Below are 17,960 nucleotides of genomic sequence, written 5' to 3' on the forward strand. Positions count from 1 at the left end.
CATTGATTCTGACGGACCTGACTCCCTAAATATGCAGTGATTGCATGGTTCAAAATTAAGAATCTCAATGAAAACCAATACTATCTATGTTCCCAAAAGTCGAAGTACAAAACAAAAAGAAACAAGTTGTGTATATCATCTTCCTCGCACATTTTCCATGGAAACACCAGGAGCAGTATTTCCAGAAGGCGTGCTTGCTGACGCTGGGCCACTTGCCACTGCCGGAATGTTGATGCTGCCAGATTCAGACGAGGGTTTTGGAGCTAAAGGAATGTTGTTGGGGCGAATTTGGGGCGTTGTCGTCGCAGCTATTGGTTGGGTGGAAGGCGGCAATAGGGTGGCGTTGGTGATCCTTCCCGGCAAGGGAGCGCCGGCATTTGCTGCAACGTTGATGTTGCTGGTTTGGGCAGAAAGTTTGATTGGGCGAATTGCATGGTTGGAAGGAGCTGGAGTTGGGGTGGTGTAATTGATCCTCGTACCAGTAGTCAGTGGCGGAGTGGTGGTGGAGGCGGCTACAGAAATATTGGACGGAGTAGCTGGGTTGGCTGGCTTTGGAACTGCAGTAAGAGCCACCCTCGGCATGCCAGCTGGCGTAGAGGCCGCTACGTTAGTTTTCGGCTGGTCAACCGATGCTGAACCATTTGCCGCGTTGAGTTGTTGTAGCCTGTAGTCAGTTTGAGGCCTGCGACAAACCTTTCTCAGAGGCACAATTTCCTGACAGATAAACACCAAGTTATTTTTTTTGTTTAAATTCAGTGATAGGTTCATAGGATCAGATCAGATAATATACTAGCATTCAGTACCTCAGCCTGATCATGATCATAGCGTACCAAAAACCTGCAGCGGCAACCTCTTGCATCATGTCTTCGTCTCTGTGCATCAAGGACATGGGCATCAAAGTAAAGAGCCTGGTCTTTACCTTCCTGAAAACCATTACAAAGTTCCCCATAACGTCAGACAAAACTGTTACTTGTTCGGAATGAGGAAAAATGTGCCAAAATGAACCTGAAAGCAGAGTATGAGATCTCCAGGAAGAACTGCAACACATTCTGATGCTTCACAAGGAAGAGAGCGCTGCCTGACATGCCTACGGACATTCATCCATTCATCCTCATCTGATCCGAAACCAACAAACCGAACTTGTACTTCCTGAAATAGGCACTAAGATCTGAGAATCCGATATATAGGCAAAGCCAATAAACAGAAACCAAATATCTCTTTGTTATTCTTTCTTTTCTTTTTCTTTTTTTTACTTTTGAATGGACAAGCTTGCTGAAATATGTATTACTGAGAACCAAGATACAAACTTACTGGATCACTAGAGTCAAAATTTCTGTGGGCAAGAAAGCACTGAACGTCGTACCTGAAAATATGAGAACCACAATCATCAAAGGACATCGGACTTTAAAACGAAAGTTGTACTTACCATGCACCATCCCTAGCAGATTTAGCTTCAAACTCCATGGTAGTCTCTGCAGCACCTCTCCCTGGATGTTGAACTTAAACCATAAGAACAAACACCAGTCAAACGCAAGAAAATCAAAATGATGAAATAATAATTCAAAACTCCAGCAAATCAAGAGTGGTTATTTTTATGGCTGATTCTTTTAAAACCACCAGCAGCAAATTCAACAGTTGGAAATCCTTTTTAAAATCCTAATTACAAAAATGCAGCAATAGCTAAAACAAAAGGATGAAACACAGAGTACAAACTATCTAGTGTACCTGATGGAACAGGAACAGGTGTGGGAATGGGAGCAGGAACGGGAGCAGTGATGGGCATAGGTAAAGAAGAAGCTGCTGATGCATGTGGAAACACATTTCTGGATTCATCTCGAGGGACGGGTATTGGAGTTGGATACCCAAAAGGAGCCTTACTATTTTTCGCCCTTGTGGCGTAGCGCTTATTCTGGAACCAATTCCACACCTGTAATGCAAAATTAAACATGCCTAAATTTATCTAAATGCAAACGTTGTCATCTAAATGCAAACGTTGTCCCTTTCCATTCCATGAATAAAACATTAGTATCTCACTTGCTTTACTTGCACAGCTACTTGGCCCTTCCGCTCAGGAGTATCACTGTAAATGAAGCAAAGTGAAGTCTCTCAGCTTCACTTCACACTAATAAAGATGAAAATTATAGGATATAATACATGAGCTATAAAATACTAATTAAGAACAAAAATAAGTACCTAAACTTCTCTGCTAGAGCTTCCATAATCTCCTTCGCTGGAAGTGCATTGTTGTGATCTCGCAAAATGGCTTCCATTTCTGTAACCTAATCAAGCCGGGAATATAAAGACATTAAATCTCCTAGCGATTGGAGACATGATGATTTATTTGCATGGTGTTTAGACGTTACATGAAACTCGTAACATGATTGGTACTCGAGCTGTAAACTATATATGCATCGTCTGCTTCCACACATTCGAACTTAAACCAGCAGATTTCAGACAAAATTTTAATGAGGTGGCTAGTTTACAAACCATCAAGACTCCCGAAGAGAAGCATTATAGACAGTAAATAAGTTTGCAAATCTTCTTCTTACATGAGATTCAAAAGATTGTCAATAAACGAAAGCTACTGAAGAAAGATGGCATTAACTGAGATCATCAGACTAAATCATGGTTATCACACAGAATAGGGATAGGGTTAAAAACTTTGATTAGCAGATGTATCATAGAAAAATTCACATGGCATAAATGATATAAAAGATCAAATACGCAGTGTGCCAAGAATTCTCCGAGGTAGGAATGATGTTCTGTGTACACATGCATCAGATTATCAAAATTTAATCCCAGTTAATGTGGGAACAGCACCATGAGAGGGATTTGCACGTGTCAGTGTCACACAGGCAACATAGCTTCCTCCATCAGGACGTGAATTACAAGCACAAATGCTTACTTCTGGTTGCAATCAATTCGAGCACATTACGTCCATACGATACAAGTATACTAAATAGCTTGGAATCCACCACAAAGCCACATTTTTACACACATGGAACAAATTGAATATTCTCTAAGCCGGAGCAATCTAAACATGGATTCCTAAACCCTAAAATCTGGGACACATAACAAGCTTGAGAAATCAGATTAGACAGGACTCATTTACAGAATATCCCATATGAAACCAAAAAAAAAAAAAAAAACTTTAGAACACGAGGAACAAACAGAGAGTAATGACCCAATTCGCGTTTTAATGAACTTAAATTGAAAATTAAGAGGCGCCCAGATGTTCTTCACATAGGCAAAGAAAAACAATTGACAATTGTACCTCAGATGGGTTGAAGCGAAAGGCGGGAACACCGTTACTTGGAGGTCGACCCATCAGTTCACTGCTTTCAGGAGTCAAGATAGTAATTTTTACACCTTAGAAAAACAGGGGGAGGGGAATTTTCTGTGTTTGGCAAATATTTGAGGTTTGTTTTTCTCTGAGAAGATTTTGCTCGTCTTGTCAAGTGTTCCGGTGTACGGACAAAATCATCTACTACTAAGAAAGAAGACGAAGGAAATAAATACTCCCTCCCATATAAATTTTTCAATATAAATTATATATAAAAATTTATATTTATTTTAAGAAGAATGTAATAGTTTCTTTCTATTCTTTTTTTACGTGAATTAAAAAAGGCTAAAAAAACGCTCGTTTGGGCTTCAAAAGAATCATAAGCTAAATATCACCCGGCCAAACGCACTCTAATACTATACCTCACAGCCGATATCCTCGTTTCGACTGTCTACGCATGGAACGGTAGAAAACTCTAATACAATGTATCTAGCTTATTAGAAAATATACCTATTTATTTTGACTTTTTTATTCTTTCCCAAAACAGGTAAAAAAAGGAACAGATTACTTTCAAGCCTTGTAATTCATGATGGTATCGTATTCTATTACTACCTTTTTTTAGAATACCTCCGTCTGAAAATACACGTCTCTTTACCGACATCTCTTTACCAACATGCACCAACATGCATGCATTATAATGTTGTATGTACATTTGTACTCCTATCCTAATCACAAGATTATAGATCTGGTAATAAAATCTTTCATTCAGGACAAAAGAAATTGATACAATAATAAAGCCTTTTGTGAATATGGTGAGGATATATATACAGACCAAGTATATCCCGGAGCAGCTGAATACAAATCCAAAGGACTAAACAGATTTCTATTCAACACTAGAAATCCAATAATTACTCGGAGCATTCTAAAAGAAGAAACAATGGAACATTCAACGATAATTTGTTTAAAAGGATGCATATATCCAACATGATTGCCATTTACAAGCAATGCGTTCTTAAAACATCCACATACTACAAAGGTTCACAGAGATATACTAGTACTACTATACATCCCATAACACATGTCCTGTAAATATTTTTGAAAAACATATACCCTCATAGGGGTAAATACCAAATTACAGCTACCATTTGGTTTTCACTCCAACTATGAGTGAATAACACTCTTTCTGGTCTTCTTAAGCACCATCATCGTCAAGGTTGTTGACACGTTCACATTCATCGATCCATTCACTGTATCTGCAAACAGGAGCATAAAAAGTCAGATGATAGAATACTTATTTATAAAACATGAAAAGAAAAGAAAAGAATAGGGAAAAAAGAGCTTTTTGTATAATCTCAGCTTACATGTCAATCGGCTCAGTCAAAGCTGCAGAAGAAACAAAGATAAATATCAGCCCAAACTAACATATCAAAACGAGATGCTCGATTTCTCGCATTCACCAGACAACCTAATCCAGACAAAAAAAAATGTCCAGGGAATACTAGTAGCCAACAAATGATTTCTGTTTTCAGATACTTTGCTAATTGCTGCTTTTTCATCATGTGGTGCATCATAAAAACACAGGCATGGTAATATTTACAGACAAATAAGCAATTCTAGTTTTTGCATCTAACAGACATGAAATCACAAAGACTGCTACTACACATCCAACAACTTTCGAAAACAGATTCACTGATAACAAGTAAAAATGACTTCCAAGACTGCATTTTACAGCAACACTATTCAAAACTTGCCATTAAAAATTGATAACTAGTAACATACATGTGATAGACATGCTGAAACTCTCCTGGCAAATCCCACAGACGGCCTCACCGATCAAGTTCTTCATGTCACTGCAACAAAGATCTTTCATTAGACCCATACATCCCACACGATATGACAATACTATAACATGGAAGCTTACGCTTATCTAATTACATCAACCAAACAGAAAGCAAATTCATCGTTCATTTATGAATTATCCCATGAAACTCCTCAAATCAAGAAAAGCTCCATGTTAAATACACTAGACTGGAATAAAAATCCTGCATTAAATGCATCTCATACTCTATTTGAGAAAGATATATATCCAACCCTACCAGATTCAGGGCCTGTGAAATGGATCGTGCAGATACCAACTAATTAAGGTTGCTGTACCAACTAATGAACGATAGCATACCATAAAAAAGTTACAAACTTCAGGATTCGACATGCAGATACATAAGATTTCTACCCACGATAAAATAAAAATTAAGAACGGCTGAGATAGCTGGGTGAAGAAAATCAATACTTACATACGACATTCAACACTGCTGCCATGGTTACAGAAAGGGCAGCTGAAAGTGGTGTCGAGCTTGTCCATGCGCTTCTTTGGTGGCGGCTTTGCCCTAGACTTCCTTTTTCCCATTTCGTCAACCGAAATCAAGCTTGACCCTTTATACAAAACTGCAACGAATTAAAAACCCTTCGATCAGATTTAATATAAGAAATCGCTTGGATACATACAGCTTTTGTATCGATTACAGAACCGTTAAACCTATAAGTAGAAGAAAAAAAACCCTAAATTCCAGCAAGAAAGAACAATCTATAGCGATCAAAACGATAAAAATTAAAAAGAATCGCCGCATAGACACAACACAAGACATTAATAGGGAAAAGAAAAAATCGAAGCAAACCTGAAAATTCAAAGCGGCAGTCAAATTGTCAAGCGAGAGAGAAGAAATGAAGAAAATATTGGTGAGCACATATTTATAGGCAGGGAGAGAAATCAATATCCATGAAAGACAAAGGTCAGCCGACGTCATAATTTATCTTTTTTTTTAGATACTCCGAAAATCTGAAAATAATTAAATAAATAAACTTAATTTGGGCTTTACTTGAGTTGACTACTATATCAAGGGCGGCTTCAAGAATGGGCTTTTGCTGACAAAGTTTGAAATTACAATCCATAGTGAAGCACTGGACACCGCAACGGAGATTTAACGTCGAGGATCAAGATATTGGACGGAACTATTTTTTGAGGAGCCATCTGAATTAAAGTATAGTTACAGGATCCAATTGATATTCTAGAGAAAGTTTAGGGGCTTCATATATTCAAACAGAAGAGTTTTATTAACAAGCCTGGTTCATATCTTAACATGCTTGCAAGTTACAACTCAGTGCTAATAACTTAACAGGGCTACAACTCAGAAATGAAGTAAGATTTCAACAGCCTTTAACTCGGAAAGATTTCAACAAGTTAACAACTCGGTAAATTATTAAAAATCCTGTAACTCGGAAAGATTTCAAAAAGCCTGCAACTCGTTAAGTTATTAATAAGCCTTTAACTCTGAAAGATTTCAACAAGCCTACAACTAGGTAATTAGACTAAAACTGGATATCCTCTTAATAAATACTACAACACGCTAATTAGAAGGCGTCTGTAGTCTATCACTGCAAACTTTTCTAACTCTGAACAAGTTTTCTAATTCCTGAGAGGACATTCTCCGATCAATCAGATGTAGCAGGACCAAAAATATGCAAAACAGATCATACAAGGAAATAATACATTTTCCTGAAATTATAATTATCAAGCAACGCTATCATTTCATCAAACTGATTCCTATGGCTTTGTTCTGTGGTAATCATACAAAAACCATTCCAATAATTAAGATTTAGTAAAACAAAAAGTTGTGTCTTAAGCTTACAAACGAACAGTCGATTAATCGAATTGCTAACAGAAAACCCCTACTAGCTCACTTTGACAAAATTGTAGCATGGCTGCCAGTCAAGTCACCTCCATTTGTTGTTTTCTTTTTAGGTTTACGCTTCTTTTGCTTTTGCTTTAACTTTATTTGATCCTTGGCATTCTTCTCCCATTCTTTTCTGTGTTTCTGATACAGCAGCATTGCAACCCGAGCATCTTCAACCTAAATACGAAATAATCAGAATTGGACCATAAGATAATTTCAATCTATACCAGATTGGGAGGAAGGGTAGAATTACAAGTTAACTCTACTTATTTGAATTGGAACTGTAAAATATTCAATCCCAAATTAATAAGATAGAGAAAACAAGGGCCGATGGTAATCGTAAAATACTAAATTTGTATATTTTGGTAGAAGAAAGAAAAAAGTAGGCATAATATGAAAATCATACAGGGCAATGCTCTCCGTTCTGAATGGTAACACCAAGAAACTCAGCCGCAAGATGTCGAAGTGCCTTTCTGCGCCGTTCCCTGTGACATGGGAAATATATATGTTGTTGTAAGAAACAAAAGCATAAAATGTGATGAAAAAAATGACTAAAAAGCCAAGAGAGGGAAGGAGGGAGTCAATACTTCAAAAGGGGTTGATATTCCGCAGTGTCCCGCAAGTCTTTCTTGGGATGGGTTAGAAGTAGTGCCTGCTCAAAGAGATAAACTTTAAGTATTGGAGCTTCAAAGGGTAGCATTTTGTGGAAATATTTTACTGTAATACTCGGAATATGAAACCTTAAGATCATTGCGCAAGGCATGGCCTACAAGAATCCTTCCTTTAATCAAATCAGCTACTTTCTGCTGAACATCACGGATATCTTTCGCTGTTCATGTTGAAATGAATAAATATCTATTCAAAAAGTTGGGGAAAGACGAAACAATTAAGATAAAACCCAACCTTTTTTTAAATCTCGGGGCCGGATGCCACTTATTTCTGTACGGAAGTCAACAACCCATTCTACCGGCCGGACAAATTCATCGTATAAAACATTCCCCCACTTGTTGATCTGGAATAACACAATGTAGAAGCAATCAATTAAAATTACAATAACAGTAAGGATACAAGCAACTGAAACGAGCAGTGGGATTGATTATTCGCATATTAGGTATAGCTGTGGACATCTTGACCAAAGCATGGAGATAAAGCCGATATAATTTTTTATTGGCAAGAGAAAGGTACTATTTTAAGATTAGAGGAAAATCCAAAATTCACTTTGGTAAAGGCAGCAAGAGAACATGCATGAAAATAATCATAAATCTCTTATGATATCAAAACAAGTAACATAGACAATCCTATTAGTTCGGATATAGGTTGGAATGAAGTTTAATACTATCGTAATCATCACACTTCTCAATCAAATGCCAAATAGCCATTATCTAGAAATATAATCATTTGAGGTCAACCAGAGCAAATACGTGAAGTGAACCTTAGAGACAGACAGACACAAACAGAAAGGAAAATGAAAGCGATAGATTTGAGGATGACAGATTAGTCCATACCAGGGTTACACGTCCAAGAGCACTTTTAGTTCCCTGACCAACGCCAACCATTTCACAATCCATGCCCACGATATCAGTTAGACTGTCAAATAGTCATAGAATCAACAGACCATACAAAATAATCTACCCGATAAATGCTAGCACTTTACACTGAAGCAGAAACTCATCAAGTAAATTAATTACTCAAATAAATAGCTTTCAAAAAGCTTACCTGCAATCGTCGTTCACTGGAGCTAAAATATTGTTCTTTGGATCGTTCAACTCTAATTCATCATCAGGCCTCTCTTTCCGCCTACCTACAAGCATGGGTGATCATATAAAAAAAAAATGCACTAAAAAATAAAAATCCCCATAAAACAAATTCAGGGTTGGTAAGATTACCCAAAACAGAATTTCGAGATTCTTTTGGATTTTTATTGAAGCCATGACCACTTTCTTTTAGCTTCTGCAAAGTATAAAATACAAAACATGATACAGGGAGCAACTATGAAAAAGAAATTATAAAGAGAGAATGAAGGAGGAAGGTGTGTACTTGTTGAAATTGAGCCCAATTAGGGTTGAGCTGTGACTGAGGTTTAGGGGTTTTCTTCTTCTTCTTAGCTTCACTTGACATCTCAATTTCTTCTTCTTCTTCAGTTCAAACTCGTAGAGACGGAAAGGTTTTCACAGTTCTCTGGTTCAACCTTGTCTTAGGACGACGCTAAACCAATTAATTTTCTCACGGGCTATATTGAAAAGCTCAATACTTTTGGGTTTAGGCCCAAGTATTTTTATAAGCCTCTCTCTTACTACAATTTTTTTTTTATAAGCCTAAAAAAGTTTTTTTTTTTCTACTCTCTTTTTCTTTTAGGATCCTTTTTTTACTCTCTCTTAATACGTTAAAATATCTCCTCATATTATAATATATGTAATTTTTAGGCTTACTTTTTATATCATAATATTTGACTTTATTATATTTTTATCCTTATTTTGTCCATTATACCCTCTCTTGAAAAGCCCATTTCTCGAGACTTGCTAACAATGTCTTTTTGACATTTCGTAATTGGTTTGTTATTTTAGGGGTAATTTTATCAAACAAGTCAGTGGGTCCGTCTGTTGGACGGAAAATTCATACCTTTAAAAATTAATAATTTACATATATCATAAAAAATTATATGATAATTATTTGTATTAAAATTATTAAATATAGTCAAATATCATATCAAAAAGATATTATTTTAATTTTATATCAGTTATAATTATTTTGATTTGATTTCAAAATCTACAATCCTATTAGAATTAGAAAAAAATTATTTTTTTCAAAAATAATAAACATAAAAAAAAAATAAAAGTCACATCAAGATTTGATTTTATAATAAAATTTATAAAATCATATCTAATTAATTTAATTGTTCTTATTGTTTGCAAAATAATATATGTCTATTTTAATTAATAATGAAAAAAATATAGTAGGTTTTTATTTGGACCAATAGTTTAATAAAAAAATTAGAATATATATATTATATTTTGATTATGAATAATTTTTTTAATAATATACCCGTTTAAATAGGAAAAAAGTAGACGTACCCGTTTTAATTAGGAATAGAAAAAAAATATATGAATTTTAATTAGGAAATTTTTTTTTTGAAAAATAAGATATGCCCGTTTTAATTAAGAAAGAAAAAAATATAGTGGATTTTTATTAGGAATAATAGTTTAATAAAAAATTAGAAAAAAATAATATGTATTATAATTTAATTAAGAATAATTATTTTAATAATATGCCCATTTGAATAGAAAAAAAAGAAGACATGTCCGTTTTAATTAGGAATAGAAAAAAATATATGGTGAATTTTAATTAGGAAAAAAATTTTAATAAGAAAATTAGGAAAAATATATAGTACAATATAATTTTATTAGGAATAGTTTTTTAAATAATAGATTAGAAATCGATTAGGAATAAAATTATTATATTAAAAAAAAAATAATTGGTAGAATTTTATTAGGAATCATTATGTTATTATTGTGTTTTGATTTTCTAATTAGAATAAGAAAAAGAAAATATTATTGACTTAAAATTGTAACTTGAAACCTAATTAAACTCAAAATTCTAAAATAAATGTGTCAAATTACTATTCGTTAATAAAGCATCATGTGTCGTATGTTGATTTGACAATAAAATTTACAATTGAATTTGCAATGGGAACAGATTTAAAATGAAAAGTCTCGTTATTATCTATAAAATATATATTTCTCTTATCTTTTGCTAAATTTCTTAAAACTACATGTATTGTGATACATAAGGAGTATTCCCTCCGTCTGTTAATACATTTTTTTTTTAATTTTTCTAAATATATTCAAAAAATATTATATATATTTATTAATATTGATTAAATATATCTTATTTTGAATGTATGAAAAAAAATTAAAAAAAAATATGTATTAGCTTAACAGAGGGAATGTAACACAAGCAAATGTATATTTTTTAAACATAGTGTGCATAAAAGAGTTATTACAAATACAATCCTTGAAAAGCCACTCCATTGAAAAAAAAAAAGGGGATATGAAACTTGTAAACTAGAAATTCTCTCTAAGATTGCTTGGCTGATTGGATTTCAGGTCATAACTTTTTTTTCTTTAGTTCTATTGACTTGTCTACCGAACCAAATACTAGTACTGTAGAAGCTTACAAGGTATAGCACATGTTACATTCCAGTACAGTGCAAGATTAAATATTATATATACAAATTTTTAAAAGATAATTGGAAACAGCTAATATAATTATATAAATAAATGAGTAATAATGATTTGTTTGCGAACAAAAAATAAAGAATGTACTTTTAGTATTTTTATGAGATGAGATGAAGCAAAGCATTGACACATTGTCTTATCTCATTGCAAATCTATCACCTCCTCTACAATACCAAAACCGAAAGAGAACAACGGTCTACGTAATCTTGACCCCATGTATCGCCGTATTAGTATTATACTAGTAATTATTTATCTATTTTCTTTTCATGTTCAGTTTTTTTAAATCAAGATATATTTCCTTTAATAGATAAATCATATAAAATTGACGCAATATCCATACTCAAAAGATTATAATTTCATTTTAAAAAAGCAAAAAAAAGAGTATAATTTCCTAATTACCACAAAAAAGTTATAATTTCCTCAATCGAAAAAAAAAAGGAGAGATTATAATGAAAATTAATACTTTGACTCTCAAGTCTTTGACCAATTTTCTTACTTGAAGGGTATCTGAACTAGGAAGAAAAAGTCAAAGTCAAACTGTCAAAGTAAAAAGACGAGTTAAAAAATATGAATGATGACATCGTGACAAACACTATTTATCTGGACAGCACAAAAGAAACGTGTCTTTTTATAAACAATGTCAATGTTGGGTCAATATTGAATGATAAATTTTCATAACTTATAATTTATGATGAGAAATTATCGCAGGAATGTTAAATGGAATAATTGCACCGATAATTTCAGTGAATCCTAGAAAAAAAATGAATTCAAAAATCAGGATTTAAATTATAAAATTGAGAATTAATATGAAAATTAATATAGAGACTTTTAATATTGTGAGACTGCGATATATTGAAAAATAGAGATTATGATGGTTTAAATAAATTTAATAATAATAAGTGTAATATTAAAGAATTTTATTATAATTTATAAATATTATTCATTAAAAAAATTTTGAAGTTATATTATTCATTAAAATTAAATTTTATTTTTAATATTAATTGCATGAAATCATATAATATTTGATTTTAAATGTTATGTGCCAGGATATTATAAGTTTTTATGTCAAACATTAATATAAAGTTTCTTTTAAGTGTGTTTATTTCTTTTTATTATATTACAATTGCGCGGACTAGGCGATTCAAATCCCTCGCCCCATAATTAAAGAGGGTGTGCTCACCAATTGAATCACGTCTAGATGTGCCTCGAGTGTGTTTTAAGACGAAAAACTCGCTCAATTTACATTTGACTCATCTTTGAGTCCAAGCACCAAATAGAATGTCACTCCAAATAGGAGGAAAAAAATACAAAGTGGGAAACTCGAAGGAGAAAAAAAGATTTTACTAAAAATGCAAGTTTTGATCACTCAGTGGCAATTCTGGAAAATACTAACTATATAGAGGAATCTAACAGCTACGGCATACAGATTATTTACTTATGCAAATAAAATAAAATAAAATAAAATAAGAGGCTCCGATTATAATTTGCTCCTCTTTCTGTCTCTATACATCTTTGTCTCTCTAAAAAATTTTTCTCAGAGTTCTCGTGATCATTGTTCCTGACAATTTTCTCAACTGGGTTAGTTTCAAAATTAAATACCTTTAATCAAGTTTGCTTTTTTATTTTTCTTTTGCTCTGTTCAGGAGATGGAATAAGGTTTTATATTAGGGATTTACACGAATCGCATTCTTGGATTTTTTTTTTCCCAATTTGCGATCATCTATTCATCTATGCCATTAATTGAGATTTCCCAATTTAGTTAGGGTTTTTTGTTATGCCTCTTTATATTTTTCTGAAACCCATTTTGTTTATAAAAACTTATTATTGGTTGGTTGCATAAAATCGGTGATATAAACAATTTACCTGTGGTTTTGTGCATGTTGAATTGTTGATTAGGTTTGCAAGTTGTGAGTTTTTTGCTCATCGTTTGTGTTAATGAACGTTCACTTGTTTTGTAAGTGAGACTAATTTGGTTTTTGTGTCTATCAAAAGAATGACTGCCTAACTGCCTTGGATTTTCTTTGCGCATTAGGGAATTTCAGTATTCTGTACATACATATCCATTTCCTTCAGAAGCGTCGTTTTGATTTTAGTTTTTATTACGCCTCCTATTCTGAGAAGGCATAGTTTCAAAATCACGGTATTTGTTTTTACGGTTGTCTAAGTTATTTTTGCCTTTGAGTATTTACTTCATCTGCAAAACTATTGCAACTTCGTGTTTAGATTGCACTCGTTCAGTCATTCTGCCCTTTGTGAAATTTACAATCCGTATCTGTGCATTCTGGTTGACTGCTTGTTAGGTCATGTTTGCTCATTTTTGTCATGACGCTTTAAAACTTTTGATCACGTACTCTTTCCTTTTTTTGTTTCTGTTATATGCGTTATTTTAAGTTTGATCTCTATTTCATTAGTTTAATCAACAGTGTGCATTTATTTTTCTGCCAACAGGAAACATTGGTGGCAACAAAATTGCATTAGTATGGGGCACAGAAATAATCTATGCCCTAATCAGGTGATCGATTTGAACGTGGACCTTCATGTTCATGGCCAAGGTTATCTCCATCCTGAGCCTTGCTTTCCTTTTGGTGGTAGCTCGAACATCATTCAACCTACTCTACATCCTACAACAGGTGCAGCTTCGGTGAACCCTACACATTTTGAGGGGCAGCATTTTCCAGAGCAGCATGATGGTGGTTTATTCTTTGGAAGGACACAGCACGAGAGAGCACAGCATCACCATCATCCTGTTGAATCTACATCAAACTTTTTCGCTCCTTACATGACCCAGGGACCTGGCAATGGAATCCTACCCATTGGTCTAAATTATTGTCCCACTGACCATCTGGCATCTGCCAACGACTATAGAAATGTCGGGATTTCCCCTGATGAGTATGGAAGACATGGCCACTTGATGGATGGTAGTGACAGAGGCTCATACAAGAGAAAGTATGCTGAAGGCTATCCTGGTAATTTCCAATATGCCAATGGAGGGGCTGGCTCCAGCTCTTCTGCTGCCAACCCCTTGGAAACAAGGCATCCCGATAGGGCATCTTATCCCACGCCTCAGTACGGAGGGAATGCAAGTTCGAGTTCGTCAGTGAGGGAAGTGGGTCCCAGTGGAAGTTTGGCTACAGAATCTGTTAACATGGCGCACAGCTATAACCAAATGCTTCAAAATCAGCCTTTTGCACCATCTGGTGTTGCTTGGTTTCACCAACAGGCAAGCAATAACGGTCGTGATGGGGCTACTTCGGCGTGGACTCATCATGTTCCTACTCCATCTTACTCTAATGGTATGTCTCGTTCTTTTTATTTTTGGTTGGCTATTATTCTATTACTCCTCTCCACAAAGTAGGAAAGTCAGTTTACTTTCCATTTGTATTGAATTTAGGATTAATTGTTCTGTTTCTTATCTCTCCCTCTATAAATAGGAAATAATATTATTGGCGGTGCATCTGGGGAGAATGCTGACATGGCTATACCCTGGTATCACGAGATAGCTAACAATAGAAGTTCTGGAAGCTTTATTCCCCCTTCTCCTCCACCTATCAATATCCTATGCCCGAATCTCTTTCCTCCAGTAGCTCCTCCCGTGTTTCTCCCTCCACCAGCAGTGGCCCCGAATAGAATTCCACCTAATTATGTTTCCCAGGATGGTAATGGTGGTATGCATGTAAGTCATAGGCAGCTAATTTCTTTTCCGCCACCTCCTGGCCTGAGAGTATACCGGTCACACCGAGTGGGAGGTTTACCTGAGGCAACCTTAAGACATCGGAGTATTCCACACCTAAGGATGCTTCCTTCTGAAGTAAGCTTCATTTCTGCTAATCTGGTTTTATATATTATAGGCTGTAATAATATACCCTTACTCTTTGGATGACCGAGATGCTTTGTTGCAGCAAGTTGCCATGCTCGAGAGCTATTATGAAATGGAGAATTCCCTTGACCATCATAGAGATATGCGATTGGATATTGAACACATGTCCTATGAGGTAAGTTTTAAGTGCTTGAGTTTAGGAATTGTGTTTTTCTATGACTGGGAACTTAAAAGCATATCGTTCCAAATTAATCAATCAATCTACAGGAGCTCCTTGCACTGGAAGAGGAAATAGGCAGTGTGAGCACTGGCTTGTCTGAGGAAACAATCAGTTCTCGTTTAGAGACCAGAACTTACTTTCCATCTGCAACTGGTTTCAATTTGGAAGAGGTAGCATGTCCAGACCAGGATTCTGATTCATGCATCATATGCCAGGTGGGACTTTAATTTTCATCATTCATTTAAAAGGAAAATGCATAGTCTTGAATTTTCCCTGATGTTTTTAAGAAATACTAATATGATTGATTTTCCTTCCAGGAGGAGTACAAGAACCGAGAGAAGATAGGAGTCCTGAAGTGTGGTCATGAATACCATGCCATTTGTGTAAGACAGTGGCTGGTGGTAAAGAATACGTGTCCCATTTGCAAGTCGGAAGCATTGGATGCTTAGGAGGACTCCATTTGTCCTGTCCGTTTCCCCTTATCCTTATCTTTTTTATTGCGACAGACGGAGTTGTTTATACTAAAAATACTGTATATCAACTTTGCAAATATATAGACTTAAAAACCAAACTTAGGGCTTACAGAACTTAGGATCATGCCCTATTTATTGGACTTGTACAGACCTTTTTTCATCATAGACACACCAATGCGTGTTCTTCTTTTCGTTACTTAAACTTTCGATTTGAGGAAATTGAATTTATAATGCTGTCGATGGTCAGCTTTCCTGTTGCTTGCCTTTTATTTGAATGAATGAATGAGTGAGGAATGTTCATTTTCGAGTATCTGGATAATGTCCCCAGGAGCCCTCAAACTATGGCTAGATTAACCACCAGCTCCTTGAACTACACTTTCTAACATGTAGAACCGTGTATTATAAAAAAGGCCCATATAGATCCTTTCCGCCAAATGACCGTCAGTTTTGCTGATATGCGCGTTCGTTTTCCACGTGGCAGGTAGCCTTCATTAAAGTTCAGGGGTCCAGCCTCCAGTCCAGGTGTTAGAAAGCGTAGTTTAAGGAGTTGGGGGTTAACCTTGCCAAAGTTCGTTACCTGTTTTAATTTTGAAAGCCACTAGCTTCGTTACCTGTTTTGATTTTGAAAGCCACTAGCTTTGTCGCCCAAAGTTCGATTACCTTTGTCTCAAAATACACGATATTTTTTTTATGGTGTATTTTGAGACGAAGGAAGTACTATTCAACAACCAGCTACCTCTAGAGTTACTTCTGGGGATTGGTCATGTATGCTCATGGTTTAACAGGACAGTGAAATTAAAACAACACACCACACTAAGAGCAACAAAAAATTCTGAATCAATACGAACTTTTGTTTTGATCTCAAGAAACATTTTCTACTGGAAGAGGAAACAATTACACCACAAACAACTAAATGTAGCCATGAAATGAAATAATAAAAATAAAAAGAATGCAGGCAATAAAGCCCTGGAGTAAAAGTTAAATGAATGAGCAAATTCTAGCAGATGCACAGCATTTGTCTCTCACACTAAAACCATAAACAGATCCACTAGGCTCGAGCATCTGAACACACATGGTTTTTACAGCAAAAGGTTAGGGCTGAGTGACCCCAACTCTGGAGGAAAGTAGTCGTTATGAGTGATGACTACCCGGAATTGACGAAAAGGCCCTCAATCACGACTCTTTACATTTAAGAAGAGCAGCAGCCTGCTTTCTTCACAGCGGAAACATCGTCTTTTGATCCAACATTAATGGTTTGTCCCTTTGGTAAGGCTGCAGGGTCATCACCTACCTCAAGAGCTTTCCGGCTCACGACGTGGTATATTTGTGTCAGAACTTCGGTAAATGCATTCTCCACGTTGAGAGACTCGAGAGCAGATGTCTCCATGAAGAACGTATTCTCTCTCTCAGCAAAGGACTTTGCATCCTCGGTTGAAACAGCACGCAAGTGACGAAGATCTGCCTTGTTACCAACAAGCATGATCACGATGTTGGAGTCTGTGTGATCCCTTAGCTCCTTTAACCATCTCTCGACGTTCTCGAATGTCACATGTCGTGTAACATCGTACACGAGTAGTGCACCAACAGCTCCTCGGTAGTATGCACTTGTGATGGCTCGGTACCTTTGCCCAGACAAAAGAATATCGATGATCAAGTTTTAATCAAAAACACAAAATGCATATAGTTCTAACTTCTACACAAACACTGAGCAACACTTGAAGAGACTTGAAAAAATATAAATTCATTTTCTAGATGTTGGAAATGTCAACGCGCATGTTTAAAGAACAAATCTTCAAACATGTAAAAAAAAAAAAAAGGCGAAAAATTCGGATCGAGATACAATTTGAAAACAGGTTAACCAATATCATCAAGAATTCAAGCGCATCTCAATCAAATCAAATTTATAAAATAAGAAGCAAGAACTAACTCTTTTCATCTTTATATGTTATTTGTATTCTACCATTGCTGCTACGAAACTTTAATATATCGCTGCTATGAAAATCCTTCCTCTCATCCAATAAAATCACCACGCATAACAACGAAATTGCCAAAATTTCTTAAAATGGCAACCCATGTCCATGAAGGCAAAAACACAATCACCAAATGAAATCATCCTTGACAGAAAGCCACACATGCCACATCCATGATTGGAAAATTGTTTTTCAGCAACCGGAGACATGAGAGTTGAGACTAAAAATCAATCA

General features: G+C 35.3%; 5 protein-coding genes across 5 annotated transcripts; 1 reads left to right on the forward strand and 4 right to left on the reverse strand.

Annotated features, from left to right (window-relative positions):
- Positions 1-135: 135 nt before the first annotated feature.
- LOC139883313 (protein SAWADEE HOMEODOMAIN HOMOLOG 2-like) lies at positions 136-3,328 on the reverse strand. Its single transcript, XM_071867507.1, has 9 exons — positions 3,275-3,328; positions 2,194-2,279; positions 2,035-2,080; positions 1,714-1,927; positions 1,427-1,499; positions 1,312-1,363; positions 1,006-1,149; positions 804-923; positions 136-714 (listed from the first exon to the last, which is right to left on the reverse strand). The coding sequence occupies exons 1-9, from the start codon at positions 3,326-3,328 to the stop codon at positions 136-138; spliced, it is 1,368 nt and encodes a 455-aa protein (XP_071723608.1).
- Positions 3,329-4,475: 1,147 nt separating this feature from the next.
- On the reverse strand, positions 4,476-5,687 carry LOC139883297 (transcription elongation factor 1 homolog). The gene is made up of 4 exons (XM_071867492.1): positions 5,575-5,687; positions 5,063-5,133; positions 4,645-4,666; positions 4,476-4,536 (listed from the first exon to the last, which is right to left on the reverse strand). Exons 1-4 carry the CDS (start codon positions 5,685-5,687, stop codon positions 4,476-4,478), a joined length of 267 nt encoding a protein of 88 aa, XP_071723593.1.
- A 14-nt stretch (positions 5,688-5,701) lies between these two features.
- LOC139883314 (RNA exonuclease 4-like) lies at positions 5,702-9,129 on the reverse strand. The gene is made up of 10 exons (XM_071867509.1): positions 9,049-9,129; positions 8,898-8,961; positions 8,728-8,812; positions 8,517-8,598; positions 7,915-8,023; positions 7,752-7,840; positions 7,599-7,663; positions 7,418-7,496; positions 7,019-7,188; positions 5,702-5,816 (listed from the first exon to the last, which is right to left on the reverse strand). Exons 1-10 carry the CDS (start codon positions 9,127-9,129, stop codon positions 5,702-5,704), a joined length of 939 nt encoding a protein of 312 aa, XP_071723610.1.
- A 4,596-nt stretch (positions 9,130-13,725) lies between these two features.
- Positions 13,726-15,732, forward strand: LOC139883315 (probable E3 ubiquitin-protein ligase ZFP1). Its single transcript, XM_071867510.1, has 5 exons — positions 13,726-14,539; positions 14,678-15,054; positions 15,146-15,238; positions 15,331-15,498; positions 15,601-15,732. Exons 1-5 carry the CDS (start codon positions 13,726-13,728, stop codon positions 15,730-15,732), a joined length of 1,584 nt encoding a protein of 527 aa, XP_071723611.1.
- A 1,213-nt stretch (positions 15,733-16,945) lies between these two features.
- On the reverse strand, positions 16,946-17,410 carry LOC139883316 (ras-related protein RABA1f-like; the record flags this gene model as incomplete). Its single annotated transcript, XM_071867511.1, has 1 exon — positions 16,946-17,410. A coding segment is annotated over one exon (465 nt), but the record flags the coding sequence as incomplete, so codon positions are not given.
- Between the last annotated feature and the right edge of the window lie 550 nt (positions 17,411-17,960).

This window comes from Rutidosis leptorrhynchoides, unplaced genomic scaffold, assembly GCF_046630445.1.
Source record: "Rutidosis leptorrhynchoides isolate AG116_Rl617_1_P2 unplaced genomic scaffold, CSIRO_AGI_Rlap_v1 contig380, whole genome shotgun sequence".
Lineage (NCBI taxonomy): Eukaryota > Viridiplantae > Streptophyta > Magnoliopsida > Asterales > Asteraceae > Rutidosis > Rutidosis leptorrhynchoides.

Bases quoted from the DNA above. Each gene is read 5' to 3' on its own strand.
- LOC139883313 (XM_071867507.1), bottom strand. From the start codon at position 3,328: ATGGGTCGACCTCCAAGTAACGGTGTTCCCGCCTTTCGCTTCAACCCA. The intron at 1,500-1,713 runs GTTTGTACTCTG...TTATGGTTTAAG, and splicing joins TCCATCAGGTACACTAGATA to TTCAACATCCAGGGAGAGGT. The intron at 1,150-1,311 runs GTAAGTTTGTAT...TGCCTATTTCAG, and splicing joins ATTTTGACTCTAGTGATCCA to GAAGTACAAGTTCGGTTTGT.
- LOC139883297 (XM_071867492.1), bottom strand. From the start codon at position 5,687: ATGGGAAAAAGGAAGTCTAGGGCAAAGCCGCCACCAAAGAAGCGCATG. The intron at 5,134-5,574 runs GTAAGTATTGAT...TCTTTGTTGCAG, and splicing joins AGCAGTGTTGAATGTCGTAT to TGACATGAAGAACTTGATCG. The intron at 4,537-4,644 runs GTAAGCTGAGAT...TCCTGTTTGCAG, and splicing joins TTGACTGAGCCGATTGACAT to ATACAGTGAATGGATCGATG.
- LOC139883314 (XM_071867509.1), bottom strand. From the start codon at position 9,129: ATGTCAAGTGAAGCTAAGAAGAAGAAGAAAACCCCTAAACCTCAGTCA. The intron at 8,962-9,048 runs GTACACACCTTC...TATACTTTGCAG, and splicing joins ATTGGGCTCAATTTCAACAA to AAGCTAAAAGAAAGTGGTCA. The intron at 5,817-7,018 runs GTGAGCTAGTAG...TTCTACTTATAG, and splicing joins CATGCTACAATTTTGTCAAA to GTTTAACGGTTCTGTAATCG.
- LOC139883315 (XM_071867510.1), top strand. From the start codon at position 13,726: ATGGGGCACAGAAATAATCTATGCCCTAATCAGGTGATCGATTTGAAC. The intron at 15,055-15,145 runs GTAAGCTTCATT...GCTTTGTTGCAG, and splicing joins TAAGGATGCTTCCTTCTGAA to CAAGTTGCCATGCTCGAGAG. The intron at 15,239-15,330 runs GTAAGTTTTAAG...ATCAATCTACAG, and splicing joins TTGAACACATGTCCTATGAG to GAGCTCCTTGCACTGGAAGA.